This window comes from Eschrichtius robustus, chromosome 16 (genome assembly GCF_028021215.1).
Source record: "Eschrichtius robustus isolate mEscRob2 chromosome 16, mEscRob2.pri, whole genome shotgun sequence".
NCBI classification, from domain to species: Eukaryota; Metazoa; Chordata; class Mammalia; order Artiodactyla; family Eschrichtiidae; genus Eschrichtius; species Eschrichtius robustus.
In genome coordinates, this window is record NC_090839.1 from 72,389,533 (window position 1) to 72,407,434 (window position 17,902).

The window sequence follows — 17,902 nt, forward strand, 5'->3', positions numbered from 1 at the left end:
TCCTGCAATTTCTATTCAACTTAGTACTGGAAGTTCTAGCCAGAATAATTATGCAAGAAAAAAAGTAAAAAGCATTCAAACAGGAAAGGAAGAAGGAAAAATATCTTTGTTTGCAGATGATATGATCTTATTTATAGAAAGCCCTAAAGATTCCACCAAAAAAAAAAAAACTGTTAGAACTAATAAGTTAATGCAGCAGAATACAGAATCAACACACCAAAACTCACTTGCATTTCTATACAGTAACAATGAACAATCTGAAAAAAAATTAAGAAAACAATTCCATTTATAATAGCATCAAAAAGAATAAAATACTTAGAAATAAATATAATCAAGGAGCTAAAAGACTTGTACACTGAAAGTGACAAAACACTGCTGAAAGAAGTTTTAAAAGACACAAATAAATAAAAATACATGCTATGTTCATGAATTAGAAGATTTAATATTGTTAAGATGATAATACTACCAAAGCCATCTACAGATTCAATGTAATCCCTTCCAAAATGGTGTTCAATGGTGTTCTCTGGAGAAACAGAAAAACCCATTCTAAAATTCATATGGAATTTCAAGGGACCCCCAAATAGCCAAAACAATCTTGAAAAAGAAGGACAACATTGGTGGATTCACAATCCATGATTTCAAGTTACTACAAAGCAACAATAATCAAAACTATGTGGTACTGGCATAAGGACAGACATATATATATAGCCTAATGGAACAGAATAAAGGGCCCAGAAATAACCTTCACATACATGGTCAAATAATTTTCAACAAGGATGTCAAGACCATTCAATGGGGAAAGGACAGTCCTTTTAACAAATGTGCTCAGGAAAAAAAAATGTTGCTCAGAAAACTGGATGTCCACATGCAAAAGAAAGAAGTTGGACCCTTACCTTGTACCATATACAAAAATTAACTTATAATGGCTCAACAACATAAATGTAGGAGCTAAAACTATAAAACTCTTAAGAAAAAAACAATGGAAAAGCCTCATGACCTTGGATTTAAAATGGAAATTTAGGGATTTCCCTGGTGGTCCAGTGGTAAAGAATCTGCCTTCCACTGCAGGGGACACAGGTTCGATTCCTGGTTGGGGAACTAAGATCCCAAGTGCTGCAGGGCAACTAAGCCCGTGCGCCACAACTAGACAGAAGCCCGCACGCCACAACTAGAGAGATGCCCACATGCCACAATAAAGAGCCCGTGCCACAACGAAGACCCTGTGTGCTGCAACTAAGACCAGACACAGGGCTTCCCTCGTGGCGCAGTGGTTAAGAATCCGCCTGCCATTGCAGGGGACACGGGTTCGAGCCCTGGTCTGGGAAGATCCCACATGCCGTGGAGCAACTATGCCCGTGCGCCACAACTACTGAGCCTGCGTGCCTAGAGCCCGTGCTCCGCAACAAGAGAAGCCACCACAATGAGAAGCCTGCACACCCCAACGAACTTGCCACAACTAGAGAAAGCCCACGCACAGCAACGAAGACCCAACGCAGCCAAAATAGATACATAAAATAAATAAATAAATAAAAATTTTTTAAAAAGACCAGACACAGCCAAAAAAATTAATTTAATTAATTAATTAAAAATAAATAATAAAAAACAAAATTGAAATTTAAAAAGACTTTTCTTAAAAGAGAGAGCACTTCCAAAGATTTACCTTAGGAAAGAAGAGAAAATTTTACACTACAACTGCTTCACATTCTCAAGGAAATTACACAAGGCATACGCTTTCTTCAATAGGATCTAAGGTATCACAGTGAGATATAAAGGGAGGTTGGCAGAGCTAAGAAAAAAAATTAAGAAATAAATAATGATATGATGAATTAAAAATTAATTAGAAGAACAAAGAGCAGAACACATACTTTAGAAAATGCTATTGATCAAATGGAAGACAGACTGTTGAAAAATAAAAGACTATGGAGGGGAGGAGATTGTTGGCAAAGAGTCAAAATAGACCAGCGTGAACATATTATACATTGAGGGGGGAAAGGAAGAGCTAATGAACAGATAGTTGATGTTCTCAAAAATGAAAAAGAAAATAAATGAAATAGATGAAAAAGTCTTAAGAAAGAAATTTTCTAGAAATGAAGAAAAATATGAATCAGCAAATAAGATACTATGTTCCAGAAAACATTAAAAATTTTCAAAACCGAAAAATAACCTAGTAAAGTAACTAAACTACAGGGTAAAAGAAAGAATCTCATAAGCCAGAAGTCAGCAAACTATGAGCCAAGTTACCAATTGTTTTTGTAAATAAAATGTTATTGGAACACAGGGAAGCTCATTCACTTACATATGAGTTTTCGTGCCACAACTGCAGAATTAAGTATTTGTGCTAGAGACCATATGCCCCACAAAGCCCAAAAATTTATTATCTGGCCCCTTACAGAAAATGTTTGCCCACCCTATTTTAACTATTCAAGGAAAATAAACTACGTACAAAGAAAAAAATAAGCAGGCCAGTCTCATACTGAACATCAGAATATAGTTGGCAGAAGACAAGGAAGCAACGTCTCTAGATTTCTGAAGGAAAAATAGTATGAACCAAGAATTCCAAAAGCAGTCATTCTTTTCTACATGGAAAAGCAATAAAAATACATTCTTTACTTAAATACCAAGGATATACATACATATGATCCCCATGCCCTTCCTGAGGGGAAAAAAAGTCTACTTAAAAACAGAGTCCTGCTAATGAAGAGAAGCCTCAAAATAAAGAATTAACAGGGAATTCCCTGGTGGTCCAGTGGTTAGGACTCCACACTCTCACTGCCGAGGGCCTGGGTTCCACTCCTAGTCAGGGAACTAGGATCCCGCGGGCCACGCGGCATGGCCAAAAGAAAAAAAAGAAAGGAAAGAAGAAAGAATTAACAAATGGGGAGAATGTGGGATGAAAAGTCTGGAAATGAGACTGAATCCATTTAAAAACATGATATTAAGCATAGACAACCATGGCAATTTTTGGTTATAAAACAGTTATATAAAAATAAAACATGGGACTTCCCTGGTGGCGCAGTGGTTGAGAATCTGCTTGCCAATGCAAGGGACACAGGTTTGAGCCCTGGTCCGGGAAGATGCCACATGCCGCGGAGCAACTAAGCCCGTGCGCCACAACTACTGAGCCTGCGCTCTAGAGTCCGCGAGCCACAACTACTGAGCCCACGTGCCACAACTACTGAAGCCCGCGCGCCTAGAGCCCATGCTCCGCAACAAGAGAAGCCGCCGCAATGAGAAGCCCGCGCACCGCAACGAAGAGTAGCCCCTGCTCGCCACAACTAAAGAAAGCCCGCACACAGCAACGAAGACCCAATGCAGCCAAAAATAGATAAATTTATTTTTTAAATAAATAAATAAATAAAATTAAATATTACAGAACACAAAAATTTTATAATGTTTACATTTCAGAGAGAAAGCTATATAATAAAAAAATTATTAATTTGATGGTATACCATGAAGAAAAATTCTAGACTATGCAATATTCTAGAATAGGGCAGGGGGAGGGTGAAGGGTGGGAGACAGGGAGGGGAGTGTAAATGCACTAACTGAGGGAATCATATATTGTTTCATTTACAAGGTTGATAAACTGAGAAAAAAATTTAGTTTATTATCTGAAGTCATAAATCACTAGTAAAACTAAAAACAAGTTATGTATCTTTCAAGTTATCCATGAGAAAAAAAAAAAAAGAAAACATAGCAAAATATAGAGATCAAAAGAAACAGAAACATAAAGAAGAAAATATAAAAATAGAAACATGTAAGACTGGAAATTTCTGCTAAAAAAAAACCTAAATGGGATAAAGTCACTGATTAAAAAAGAAATACCAGGATTAGATCAAAAAATACAATTCAACTATGTGCCATCTCCAACAGACAAGTCTAAAATAAAACATCTCAGGAAGTTTGAGGGTTAAGACAAAATAGGCAAAGACACAGTAAAGCAAATACAAACAAAAAAGAAGGCAGAGGTCCTCATACTTATACCCAAGCTGAACTGCAGACAGAAAGCCTTCAATGGGGCCATGGCAATATTTGATAAAAATGCTATTTAAATACTAATAGTAAGAAAGAATGAAACGGTCCCAGTTGTTTTTGTGAAGCCAACACAATCATGATACTAAAACCTAACAGAGATATTCACTTACAGGACCTCAATTTAAAAATTTTAAGTAAAATTTCAGGGGAATTCCCTGGCGGTCCAGTGGTTATGACTCTGCGCTTTCACTTCTTTGGGCCCAGGTTCGATCCCTGGTCAGGGAACTAAGATCCCACAAAGCCTCGCAGCATGGCCAAAAAATAAATAAATAAAATATCAGCAAATATCTAGTAGTATATTCACACACACACACACACACACACACACACACACACACACGGTGAACAAGTAGGGTTTGTTCTTGAATTGTAAGAATGATGTAAAATTAGGAATGCTATTAATATGATTTGCCATATTGGTCGGTCAGAGGAAATAAAAATAACACATTCGATCTTGATAGATGCTAAAAGCCCATTTAATAAAATTTGACAATATTTACCTTTTAAAAATTACCTAACGGGATAGTATCAAGTACTGACTGAGACTTGTTTCTGTCTTTGGAGTTACTGAACAGCACAGGGATTACAGAAGAGATGACTCGCTCCTGGGAACAGACATACACAACTCTCCAGGGCTGAGTTCCAAGAGGGGCCCACTTCGGTGTGACTTCACCACCAGGGCAAGGGAGGCCAAACCTTTGCAGGCCTTGACTATCGAGAGAACTGGAGTGGAAAGAAATCATCTTTGGAGGGAAGATAGTGTTACTGCTCAGAATGAGGAGGTTAAGCTGCTCTCACCCACACTGAAAACTCAACTATCCAGAGGGTCATTCTCCAAGGGTTCTATACTATACGGGTACAGGGGTGACTATATGTCCCAGCTGGCCCAGGACAGTCTTGGTTTACACCTGTTGCCCCAGCTGCATTATTGAAAGCACTCCCTTTTCCTCTCAAAAGTGTCCTAGTTTAATAATAAATTATATGGTCAAAATCAGCATACTGAAATTGTATAACATTTTTACGTATGATAAGAATTTATATGTGCACATGTCTGCATATTCATATATAATTATCTAGCTATAGACTTTTCTTAATTATTAAAGCCTAGGCTCATCCATCCTAAAACAAAATAAAACATCAATCAGAACTCTTAAGGTATCAGCACTTCTCACTGTTTCATTATTTACAATAGCCAAGATATGTAACCAACTTAAGTGCCCATCAACAGGTGATTGGATAAAGGAGATGCGATATATATAGTGGAATACTACCCAGCCATAAAATAAAAAGATAAAATCTTACCATTTGCGACAAGCATAGACCTTGAGAGTATTATGCTTAGTGAAATAAGTCAGATGGACACAGACAAATAACGTATGATTTCACTCAAATGTGGAATATAAAAAACAAACAAAATAAATGAAAAAACCAAACCAAATAAAAACAAACACTTAGATACAGAGAAGAGAGTAGTGGTTACCAGAGGGTATGGGGCACCAGGAGGGCAAAATTGGTAAAGGGGATCAACTGTATGGTGATGGACGGAAACTAAATTTTTGGTGGTGAGCATGCTGTAGTGTACACAGAAGTAGAAATATAATGCTGTACACATGACACTTACGTAATGCTATAAACCAATGTTACCTCAATGAAAAAATAAATTTTAAACAAACTAGGAAAACAAAGATATCAGAACGTCTTATGATTTAATTTCACCATTGGAAATGTATCATCATATAAACAAAATTGATGCTACATCTCAGAAGCCAAGGGAAGAAAGTATTCTCAGAACAGGAGGGAGTAAAAAACATTGTTAACTGTTGTTGACAATGAGAAACAGAAAAGTAGGGCTTCCCTGGTGGTGCAGTGGAGAAGAATCTGCCTGCCAATGCAGGGGACACGGGTTCGATCCCTGGTCTGGGAAGATCCCATGTGCCGCGGAGCAACTAAGCCCGTGCGCCACAACTACTGAGCCTGCGCTCTATGAGACCACGAGCCACAACTACTGAAGCCCGCGTGCCAAAACTACTGAAGCTCGTGCACCTAGAGCCCGTGCTCCGCAACAAGAGAAGCCACTGCAGTGAGAAGCCCGTGCACCACAACGAAGAGCAGGCCCCACTCACCACCACTAGAGAAAGCCCGCGTGCAGCAACAAAGACCCAACACAGCCAAAAATAAATAAATAAAATAAAAATTAAAAAAAAAGAAAAGAAAAGAAACAGAAAAGTATAAAGTGATATTAGGCCTTGGGGTTTGGTGATGATACAGCTGTTGGAGACCTTCAACAGAACAGGTTCAGGAGAACATTAACCCCAGAGTAGAGGGGCTTGCGTGATATACGAGCAAGAGTGCAGGAAGCAGGGCAGTGGATACAGACTACATTCTGCCAATGTAAATAACTGAAGGTAAGAAAACAGCTTTACTCCTGCTACTTCTTGTTTAACCAATAGTTTTGTGGATGAAATGGAAAGGGAGTTAGATAAACTTATTTGTTGAAAAAAATCACTGGAAAATAACACAGCATCATAATGGTCTTGATCAGCGTCAAAACTCATCAAATGGTACACTTAAGGTTTGTACATTTTTCTAAATGTAAACTTTACCTCAAAAAAAGAAAGAATCATAAACCAACACTGAACTCTAGTTATTCATATGAATGCTAAACTGTTTAGGAGTGAAGTATACTGATGTCTGCAACTTACTTTGAAATGCATTAAAAAAAATAAGGTTGATGGATAGAGAGGTGAATAGGTGGGTAGACATGTGATACAGCAAATGTGGCAAATGCTAACACTAGGATCTAGACGGTGTGTTCACTGATGGTTATTTCAACTTTTCTGTATTTTGAAAAAGTTCATATAAAATGTTGAACAAAAGACAACCACCATAAAGCTACAGATTGACTTCCAATCTACATAATTTAATCAACATTAAGACATTCTAAAGATTGAAGATTCGGAAAGCCTTACCTTCGTGAAGAGGTGTACAGAGAGATGATAAATGGCCAGCACTCACCTATAGACTGAGATGTGAATGCTGCTACAATCTGGGGGCTGGCCAAGGCCTCCAGCCTGTTCTTCAACGCCTCCAAGTGCACACATTTTTCTGAGTAGTCTGGTGTATCAACAAGCATCATTAGGCTATTCTGCATACCCGTGAGCTTGGCAGAAATCACAGCTATGTCCTATAAAAAGACCAGAATAGAGGATATTTATGTTAAAACACCCCTGCTACTTCAATTAAGAATGGACAGGGCTTCACTGGTGGCTCAGTGGTTAAGAATCTGCCTGCCAATGCAGGGGACACGGGTTCAAGCCCTGGTCCGGGAAGATCCCACAAGCCGCAGAGCAACTAAGCCCGTGCGCCACAACTACTGAGCCTGCGCTCTAGAGCCTGTGAGCCACAACTACTGAGCCCGAGCGCCACAACTACTGAAGCCCACGTGCCTAGAGCCCGTGCTCCCCAACAAGAGAAGCCACCGCAACGAGAAGCCCACACACCGCAACGAAGAGTAGCCCTCGCTTGTCACAACTAGAGAAAGCCCAGGCACAGCAATGAAGACCCAAAGCAGCCAAAAATAATAAATAAAATTAAAAAAAAAAAAAAAAGGTAACAATAACTGACAGAATAATAGATTGTTGACTGAAAAAAAAACGTGCGAAGGAGTATTCACAATGCGCTACCATTTGTGGGGGAAAAACAGGGCAAGGAACATATATGTGTGTACGTTTATCTGGAAGAACAGGCACAAAGCTGACAACAGGGTTTGTATTTAGAAGGGAAATTAGGGGACTGGGAGGGTCAGAACTATGAGAAAGACTTATTTTTCACTGTTTATTCCTGTTTACTCAATTTTTCCCATGTGCATTTAGAACTTTTAAAAAACTTTTTAAAGGTTTTTTTTTAAATAGCAAAAGAGATGATAAATAATTAATTTTGCTTTACAATTGAAAAAAAAAGTTTTTCATAAGATATCATCTTACTCCATCCTTATAACCAGGTATCAAAAATATCACTATTTTCCACACTTTGCTATCCAAGGAGGGTAGAGTAACTTGCTAAGGTCCCACGGTGTGTAGGGCACCCCTGCCCAAGTTCCACACTCCCATTTACTCCATTTTCTCTGCCTTTTTAAGCTTTTCCTGAACTCACTTTTGTGACTAAAAGGCTTCAGTCAAGCAGATGATACAAACTAAAGAAGGTGGAAAAACTCAGAGCAGTCTCAGATCGCCCCCAACCTATGCCTGAATATTCCCACACCCGGCTATTTACTAGCCCTTCTGATTGTGAGTGGCATAGCTAGCTCATTTGTTTCTCCAAACCTCAAGTTCCTGCTTAAAGAGATGTCACAACATCCCCTAAACAAGAAACCTACTTGAGTCTTAAATGTCTCCTCGATATCAGCACTCAGTGTGCTCCATTTGTCGGCTTCTTGAAGAGATTCTGCGGCAAGCTGCATTCGGGACTTCACCTGGTCGATTTCTACCAATACCTAGAAGAGAAATGAGGGGTCAAACACTAAAGAAGTGGCAGTTCCATTTCCTCTGCCTTCCATCAGCGACTCGAAACATAAGTATCGTGGCATGCTCCTGCCTTTAGGGAGCCTCTGTACCCCGTACGGCACCGATTACACGGCTAAATTGTTCAGCGGTGCTAAAGAGAGATGAATAAGCTGAAAGAACCGAACAAAAGAGTAGTCTGAGTGCTTGGCAGAATTTTGAGTTAAGGTTGACCTCCCACGAGGAAAGTGAACATCTTCCAAAAACAAGAGTCAACACTTAGGACAGGAGCCAAAATACCTGCATCGACTGAGATGTGTCCTGTTCAAATTTTTTAATGTCCTCCTTGACAAGAATCATTTGTTCTTTCAGAAAAGATGCCTCCTGTTTAAGGGCTTCGACATCACGGAGCACTTTGGGCATGTTCTGAAGGGCCTGGTGACTTGTTTCTGCAGCAAGAACCCAAGAACCAAAGGTGAACATCGGACCACTCACCAGTGAACAATACGAATAAATCAGACAGCAGGAAGCGAATCTTCCCTAAGGCACTACCAACCATGCAGTTTTCTGAGCCTGAGGAAAGTTGGCGGGGGGGCGTGGGGAGAGGTGCAGAGCTGGCCTCTGCCGGGACCCTGTCTTCCCCAGAATGATGGTGAGGGCCCTGTGAATAAACTGTCAACCCGACCCAACATCAGCTGTCTTCTTACTACAACTCCTTGGTTTTTTTTTTTTTTTTTTTGGCCACACCACGTGGCTTGTGGGATCTTAGGTCCCCAACCAGGGATTGAACCTGGACCCTGGCAGTGAAAGCACCGAGTCCTAACCTCTGGACCGCCAGGGAACTCCCAAGCAACTTCCTTTTCGAGGAAGGAGAATGGAGGAACGTGACAGTGGTAAATGCCAGCTCTGCACCAGGTGCTTTATATACATTATATCACCTAATGTCCACAGCAGTCATTAGCAGCCACCTCTTACAGATAAGAAAACGAAGTCTCAGAAGAGGTTAAGTAACTTGCCCAAGATTTCAGAACTGAAACCAACGTGTGTCTGGACCCAACGTCTGCTTTCCACAGTCTTTTCAAAATGTAGTCCACAGACCACCAGCATCAGCTGGAATGCAGTTAACATGCAGGTCCCCAGGCCACCTGCCAGAGATTCTTACTTAGGAATCCTGGTAGAAGATCAAGTAAGATCAAGGAACCTGTATTTTTTTAACAGGCATCCCAAATGTAGAATAAAATCTGAAAATCCTTGCAGACCATGATGTGCTATCTGGAAACAGGAGGGTTAACAGCATAACCCTTTAGCCCGTTAAACAGCAATTCGCTGGGGAATCAACCAAAGATGGCCAGAGCCTTCTGCTCCACCGGTGCATTGAACGGAACCTTAACATCTTGAAGACACGCTTCAGGAACCTGTTCATCCGGCTCTGCCATAAAATAACAGTCTGTCTCCAGCACTGACCTTAAGTAACGTTTTAAGAAAACAAAGGCAGAACAAAGATTTCTTCGAGGCACAGAGACTTCACTGATTTTTTTTTTTTTAATTTTATTTTTGGCTGCGTTGGGTCTTCATTGCTGCGCGTGGGCTTTCTCTAGTTGCGGTGAGCTGGGGCGACTCTTCTTTGCGGTGCGTGGGCTTCTGATCGCGGTGGCTTCTCTTGTTGGGGAGCACGGGCTCTAGGCGCACGGGTTTCAGTAGTTGTGGCGCACGGGCTTAGTTGCTCCGCGGCATGTGGGATCTTCCTGGACCAGGGCTCGAACCCGTGTCCCCTGCATTGGCAGGCGGATTCTTAACCACTGTGCCACCAGGGAACAGTGATTTCTACAGCGCTGATTTTTACAGCGCTGTCATGGTCCCAGTCTGGCCCCCTGCCTGCTGAACCTCAGAGTCACTCTTCATGTCTGGCTGGTTCCCTGTGAACCTCTTTTTCCCTCTCCACAGCACGGCCACACACAAGTTTAATTCTTTCTAGTATCCATTTTAAAACTATCACCTCCTGGGAATTCCCTGACGGGCCAGTGGTTAGAACTCCGCGCTTCCACTGCAGAGGGCTTGGGTTCGATCCCCAGTTGGGGAACTAAGACACCACGAGCCTTGCAGTGTGGCCAAAAAAAAATCAAAACAAACAAACAAACTCTCACCTCCAGTGGTTGCCTCTGGGAGGGTAAGGGCCAAATCTCCCTGTGAAAGCGGACTGGGGCTTCTCCCGAGGTGATGGTAACATTCTACATCTTGATGGTGGGTTGAGTTACACTAGCCGTATACATCTGTCAAAACCCAAACTTATCAGATAAGGTCCCTCCATTTCACCTTATGTAAATTTTATCTAGTAAAAAAAAGAGCCGTAAACAAGTATTGAACTCTATAATGTTTAGGGTTTCAACTGAAATGTCTAGGGGTGAAGTGTACTGATGTCTGTAACTTACTCTGAAATACTGATTTATTTCGAAATCAAAAATAAGATGGACGAATGGATGGAGAGAGGGATGGATAGAACTGTGATAAAGCGAGAACAGCACACTGCTCATTGTAGAATCTAGGTAGTGGGTTATGAATGTTTACTACAAATTCTCTCAACACTGCTGTACACTTGGCACCTCCATCCAGTTGCTCAGCTCAAGAATCTGCCATCATTCTTGATTTTCTTCCCCTCTCATCCCTCATTCCAATCCATCAAGTTCTCCCCTTTCTTCCTCCTAAAAAATACCTTAAATCTACCCATTTCTCACCATCTCTAATGCTATAACCTCAGAGGAAGCCACTGTCACCTCTCTTCTGGACTACAGCCATAGTCTCCTGAATGGGGACATAAATCAAACCATCTCATTCCCCTGCTTAAAAATCCTCCAGTACCTTCCCATTACACTAATTTTAAACCAAATCCAAACTCTTTAATGTGATGTTAAAATCCTTGCATGGGGACTTCCCTGGTGGAGCAGTGGTTAAGAATCTGTGCTTCCACTGCAGGGGGCGCGGGTTTGATCCCTGCTTGGGAACTAAGATCCTGCATGCTGTGCAGTGCGGCCAAAAAAAAAACAAAACGAAAACAAACCAAAGAGGGACTTCCCTGGTGGCACAGTGGTTAAGAACGCACCTGCCAAGGGCTTCCCTGGTGGCGCAGTGGTTAAGAATCTGCCTGCCAATGCAGGGGACATGGGTTCGTGCCCCGGTCCGGGAAGATCCCACATGCCGCGGAGCGGCTAGGCCCGTGAGCCACAACTACTGAGCCTGCGCGTCTGGAGCCTGTGCTCCGCAATGGGAGAGGCCGCGACAGTGAGAGGCCCGTGCACCGCGATGAAGAGCGGCCCCTGCTCGCCGCAACTGGAGAAAGCCCTCGCACAGAAACGAAGACCCAACACAGCCAAACATAAAAATAAATAAATAAATTTTTTAAAAAAATAGGGATTCTCAATCTTTAAAAAAAAGAACGCGCCTGCCAATGCAGGGGACACGGGTTCGAGCCCTGGTCCGGGAAGATCCCACATGCCGCGGAGCAACTAAGCCCGTGCGCCACAGCTACTGAGCCTACGCTCTAGAGCCCGCAAGCCACAACTACTGAGCCCACGTGCCACAACTACTGAAGCCTGTGAGCCTAGAGCCCGTGCTCTGCAACAAGAGAAGCCACCACAATGAGAAGCCCGCGCACTGCAACGAAGAGTAGCCCCTGCTCGCCACAACTAGAGAAAGCCCGCGCACAGCAACGAGGACCCAACGCAGCCAAAAATAAATAAATAAATTTATAAAATTAAAAAAAAGAAAAGAAAACGGGTGGTAATGCCACCCCTGCACCACCCCCCCCACAATATTTGGAAGTTGGTAGGAATTTTTTAGTTGTTGCTATGGTAGGACATTTAGTGGAAATGACCCAACAATGCTTAATGTCCTGCAGTGCTTGGGAGAGTCCTGGGCAATGAAGAAGTGTCCAGGCCAAACTGTTAATAGTGCCCCCTCCCCTTGGCATGATTATCTAATTTAAAAATGACAGTAATCCTTAGAGGTAGGCATAGTTATTATTCCCACTTTATAGTTGTAGAAACTGCGGCTGAGGGCAGTAACTTGCCCAGCATCATGTTGTTAATGAATGGGGAGCCTGGATTTGAATCCAGGCAACTGGTTCCAGATCCCAGGCTCTTTTCCATTATACGTTACTACCTCTCTGGTATTAAAGGGAGAGGGAACATGCAGAGGCATGTGGGTATAAAAAGGCCTAACCAATCCAGAGAAAGGCGGGAAGTTCAAACAGAGCTTCATCAATAACATCAATAAATATTAGTCATTAGTATTATTATTATTGAAGGATTGCACTTTCATGGGGGGAACTTCTGCTAGAGATAAGGTAGAAAAGTAGATTAGGATCAAATTGTGAAAGGTGTTTTTGCCCATCCTGAAGGTTTGGATCTCATCCCATGGGCAGTGAGAAGCCTTCGGAGGTTTAAAGCTTTATTTTTATGGAAGATGAAACAAGGTCCCAAGTCTGCAGTGAAGAGAAGTTATTGCAGAGGCTCAAACAGGAGTTGTTGAGGAACTCTAATAGGAGGACTGATTTGTTCATTCATTCAGTCAGTGGATATTTATTGGGCACAAACTGTTTTCCAGGGTCTGGAGATACAATGTTGAACAAGATCTATTCTTAGGTTGGAGAGGTTGGCAGGAGCCAGATCATGCAGGGATTATTTATTTATTTACTTTAAAAAAATTTTTGGCTGCATCAGGTCTTAGTTGCGGCACTGGGGTCTTCTTCGTTGAGGCGTGTGGGATATTTTGTTGCGGTGCGGGCTTCCCTCTAGTTGTTGCATGTGGGTTTTCTCTCTCTAGTTGTGGCGCATGGGCTCCTGAGCGCGTGGGCTCTGTAGTTTGCAGCACACAGGCTCTCTCATTGAGGCGCGCGAGCTCAGTAGTTGCAGTGTGCGGGCTTAGTTGCCCCACAGCATGTGGGATCTCTGTTCCCCGACCAGGGATCGAGCCTGTGTCCTGTGCACTGGAAGGCGGATTTTTTGTTTTTGTTTTTTTTGGCTGCTTTGGGTCTTTGTTGCTGCGCGCGGGTTTTCTCTAGTTTTGGCGAGCGGGGGCTACTCTTCGTTGCAGTGCACGGGTTTCTCATTGCGGTGGCTTCTCTTGTTGCGGAGCACGGGCTCTAGGCGCACAGGCTCAGTAATTGTGGCTCACGGGCTCCAGAGCACAGGCTCAGTAGTTGTGGCGCACGGGCTTAGTTGCTCTGCGGCATGTGGGATCTTTCCGGACCAGGGCTCGAACCCGTGTCCCTTGCATTGGCAGGCGGACCAGGGAAGTCCCACCACCCCTGTTGAGAACCACTTAGTTAATACATATAAAGTACTTAAAACAGTGCCTGATGAACACCAAGAACTCAGACATTTGCTATTATATTATTATTCATGTCCTCCCCATCTTTGCCCTGTGAGGTCTTCCTTCAAGGCCTAACACAGGGAAAAGCCCTTTATGATTCTCCCAGACAAGAGATCATTGCTTCCTTCATCCAGCTCTCAGCTTCTGGTTCTACTCTCAGTAAAGCCACCCTTCATTGTAATTAAACAGTTCACGTATGTTCCCCACAGGGCAGCAAGCTCTAGAAAGGTAAACTTTTCATCCCCAGCACTCATTTCTTGGCAGGTGCATAGTAGATGCTCAATAATTACTAAAAATGCAAAGTACAATAAAGAATCTGCAGTGAAATAAAGCGTCCCCCCACCTCCACCTTTTCTTAAACAGTGGACACATCTATAAAACAAAGTTCTATTTACAGGACCATAAGCTCCCAGTGTGGGCAGTCTGAGCCTCTTTCCCACAGAGCCGAGCAGAGAGACTGGTTGCAGTATGCACTGAATAAACGTACAGTGAATGAAAACCAGGTCGAGGAGTTAATGAAATGGTTCTGGTGTGTTATTTTTTATAATTCACTATTCTGGTTAGTGAATTTGGTACTTAAAAGTCTCCCGTCAGGACAGCCCATCTTCCCACTGACATAAAGATCCACTAAAACAGGGGCGGTGGGGGAGGGTTGGATTGGGAGTTTGGGATTAGCAGATGCAAACTATTACATACAGGATGGATAAACAACAAGGTCCTACTGTATAGCACAGGGAACTATATTCAAGATCCTGTGATGAACCATAATGGAAAAGAATATGAAAAAGAATGTGTGTATATATATATATAGATAGATAGATAGATATAGATATATAAACTGAATCACTTTGCTGTACAGTAGAAATTAACACAACATTGTAAATCAACTATACTTCAATAAAATAATTTTTTTAAATCCATTAAAACAATGTTTCCCAGATTTGTCATTCCTATACACCCTCTATATGCTTTTTTGCCAAATGTAAGGATCAGTTGACTATTATTTAATATTCTTAAAATTCACTCTTTTAAGTTTTAAAAGGAAACTTGACAGCACCGCCAGAGGTGGAAAACCAAGATCCCAAGTCCGCAAGTGTTGCAAAGAGACGAGTAGCGGGCTGAGACCTTCTCCTGCATATCCCCGTAAGGACTGCGGGAGAACCGGAGCAGGGCTCGCTCGCTCTCCATGGGAGGCGCCGACCTTTACTGCCCACTACGTGCAACCCCGGGGGCCCCGGGCCCGTCTGGGAGCTCTGCCCGGCCACTCACCCTCCACGGCGTGGTTCACCTCCTGGATGAACAGCTGCAGCTTCATCACCAGGGTGGCCGCGTGGCTGTCCGCCTTCCCGGCCGCCACCTCCTTGGGGCCAGCCCTGAAGGCCGCGTTGATCCACTCCTTCACGTCGAAGTCTTCGGCAAGGAACTTGGAGAAGTCCATGGCTGCACCGCCGCACCCCAGCGTCCAGGCCTGAAGCGCTGGCTCCGGGCGTCCGCGAGGCTGCAGAAGCGGGCGGCCCTGCGAGAGCACCCGCGCGGGTCTGGGAGGCGGCGGGCCGGGACTAACGGCACCGCCAACGAGCCTCTCCACAGCCCCTCCGTCAGCTCGCTGACGTGTACGGCTGGGATTGACCCTCGCCGCGCGCCGTACTTCTTCCGGAAGTAGGTACTCGTTACTATAGCGACTGCCTGCCTTCCGGGAAGCGTGGCGGGCCGGCCGTCAGAGGGTGCGGGCGTCTCTTTTACTCTGCTAACTTAAGTGACTTTTGGGCACTTAAATATGTTCTTACGCTAAAGCCCTTACTTGTATGAGCGCACTTAGTCCTCACAGTCCTATGAGTGCTGTTATTCTCCCCCAACTTAAAGAGGAAGATCTGAGGCAGTTAAGCAAGTGGGTCAATGTCACGTAGCTAGAAGGTAGCGCTCTGGGAGCTGAACTCAGCCAAGCCTGCTACTGGAGCCTGAGCTCTTTTTTTTTTTTTTTTTTAATAAATTAATTTATTTTATTTTATTTTTGGCTGCTTTGGGTCTTCATTGCTGCTGCGCGGGCTTTCTCTAGTTGCCCGAGCTACTCTTCGTTGTGGTGCGTGGGCGTCTCATCACGGTGGCTTCTCCTGTTGCAGAGCGTGGGCTCTAGGCGCGCGGGCTTCAGTAGTTGTGACTCACGGGCTCTAGAGCACAGGCTCAGTAGTTGGGGGTGCACGGGCTTCCCGGAACAGGGCTCGAACCCGTGTGCCCTGCATTGGCAAGCGGCTTCTTAACCACTGCGCCACCAGGGAAGCCCATGCCTTCATTTTTGAAGAACAGTTCTGCTGGAAATAGAATTCTTTTCATATTCAGATCCTTGAATATGTCATCCCACTGCCTTCTGAACTCTATTTAATTTCCAATAAGAAGTCAGCTGTTAATCTATTATGAACCTATTGTATGTAATGAGTCATTTCTCTGACAGCTTTCAAGATTTTATCTTCGGCTTTGGTTTTTAAGTTTGCCTCTAATGTGTCTATGCATGGGTTTCTTTGTGTTTATCCTACTTGAAGGTTGTTGAGTTTTATGGATGCGCAGATTAATGTTTTTCAGCAAGTTTGGGAAGGTTTTGGATATTGTTTCTTCAAATAACTTTCCTGTCCCTTTCTCTCACTTGTCCTTTTGGGACTCCCATTATGTGTATGACACCTGATGGTGTCTCACAGATCTCTGCAGCTCTATTTATTTTTCTTTTTTCTGTTTTTCAGATTGGATAATTTCTACTGACCTATCTTCAGGTTCACTGACTTTTTCTTCTGCCATCCCAAATCTTTTGTTGAGAGGCTCTAGTGAATTCTTCATTTCGATTTATGTACTTTTCAATTCCAGAATTTCCATCTTTTTTATACTGCCTTGCTATTGAGAATCACTATTTGTCATAGATTCCTATAATTCCTTAAACATGGTTAACTTTGGTTCTTTGAACATATTTATATTAGCTACTTTGAATGCTGATTGTTAAATCCATTGTCTGAAGACTCAGTTTCTGTTTACCGCTTTTTCCCTCAGTATGGATCTTTCCTTCCTGTTTCTTTGCACATCTCATAATTTTTTATTGACAACTAGGTATTTTAGATAATATATTGTAGCAACTCTAGATTCTGGACTCCCCAAAGATTGTTCCTGTTATTGTTTGCTTGTTTAGTAGTTTGCCTGAGATAAATTCATGAAATTTCTCCCCTATGGTGTGTAGCTTCTGATGTCTCTATTTTTTTTGTTTTTATTCTATTTTAAAATCTGACTTCCTGTGTCTACATAGCTTAAAGGCAGTTAATGATCAGACTACAGTTGTGCCAAATTTTTTGAGCTAGTAGGGCTTCTGTCCTGTCAGTGGATCTGTGTGTGGGTAAGGGAGCACATTCAAAATATCAGGTCACTTTCAAGGTGGTCCCAGCTTTTCCTTTCCACTGTGCCCCTTTGTGTTTCCTCAGCATGTGAATGCAGCCTCAGTGTCAGCTGGGATTGTGGTTAGCTTGGGCTGTCTCTGGTCCCTGATGTACATGGGCACATCTTCATCAAGGTACATGCTTTTTCTAATGATGACCACAACATCAAACTAGTAGAACTGCTGGCCCTCCCCACTTGCCCACCACAGCAACTGTCACTTTTCTGCTAACATCATTTCAAAGAAGATATCAATCCTACAGAGTTGGTGCAAGGGAGAGGCTGGATGCAGCCCCAGGGAAGAATGACAGAAACTGCAAATGTTGTTTACCCAAACTTCAGTGGCTTTTCAAGCATAAACACTTCTCAGATTGCCATCTACCTTTATTTGATTTCTGTAGCACTGAAATGGTTATTTTTGTCAAATTTTTCTAGCTTTATAGCTAGCCTTTTTGGAGAGAGGACTTGAAATTTCCTTACTGGGCCATAGCCAAAAGTTCTGCCTCTGAGCCCACACTTTTTGAGACATGCCAAAACTGAGTCACCCTTCCCTAAATGGGCGTAATGCTTGTCCAGGTCACCCAGACTGGCTTCAT

General features: G+C 42.9%; 1 protein-coding gene across 1 annotated transcript in view; it reads right to left on the reverse strand.

Moving 5' to 3' along the window:
• COG7 (component of oligomeric golgi complex 7) overlaps positions 1-15,510 on the reverse strand; it is a 77,650-nt gene extending 62,140 nt beyond the window's left edge. Inside the window, exons 1-4 of the mRNA XM_068524215.1 lie at positions 15,168-15,510; positions 8,832-8,980; positions 8,408-8,524; positions 7,048-7,216 (exon numbers count right to left, since the gene is read on the reverse strand). Of these exons, the coding sequence (XP_068380316.1) occupies positions 7,048-7,216; positions 8,408-8,524; positions 8,832-8,980; positions 15,168-15,336 (604 nt within the window). The 5' untranslated portion in view covers positions 15,337-15,510. The remainder of the gene's footprint in view (positions 1-7,047; positions 7,217-8,407; positions 8,525-8,831; positions 8,981-15,167) is intronic.
• Between the last annotated feature and the right edge of the window lie 2,392 nt (positions 15,511-17,902).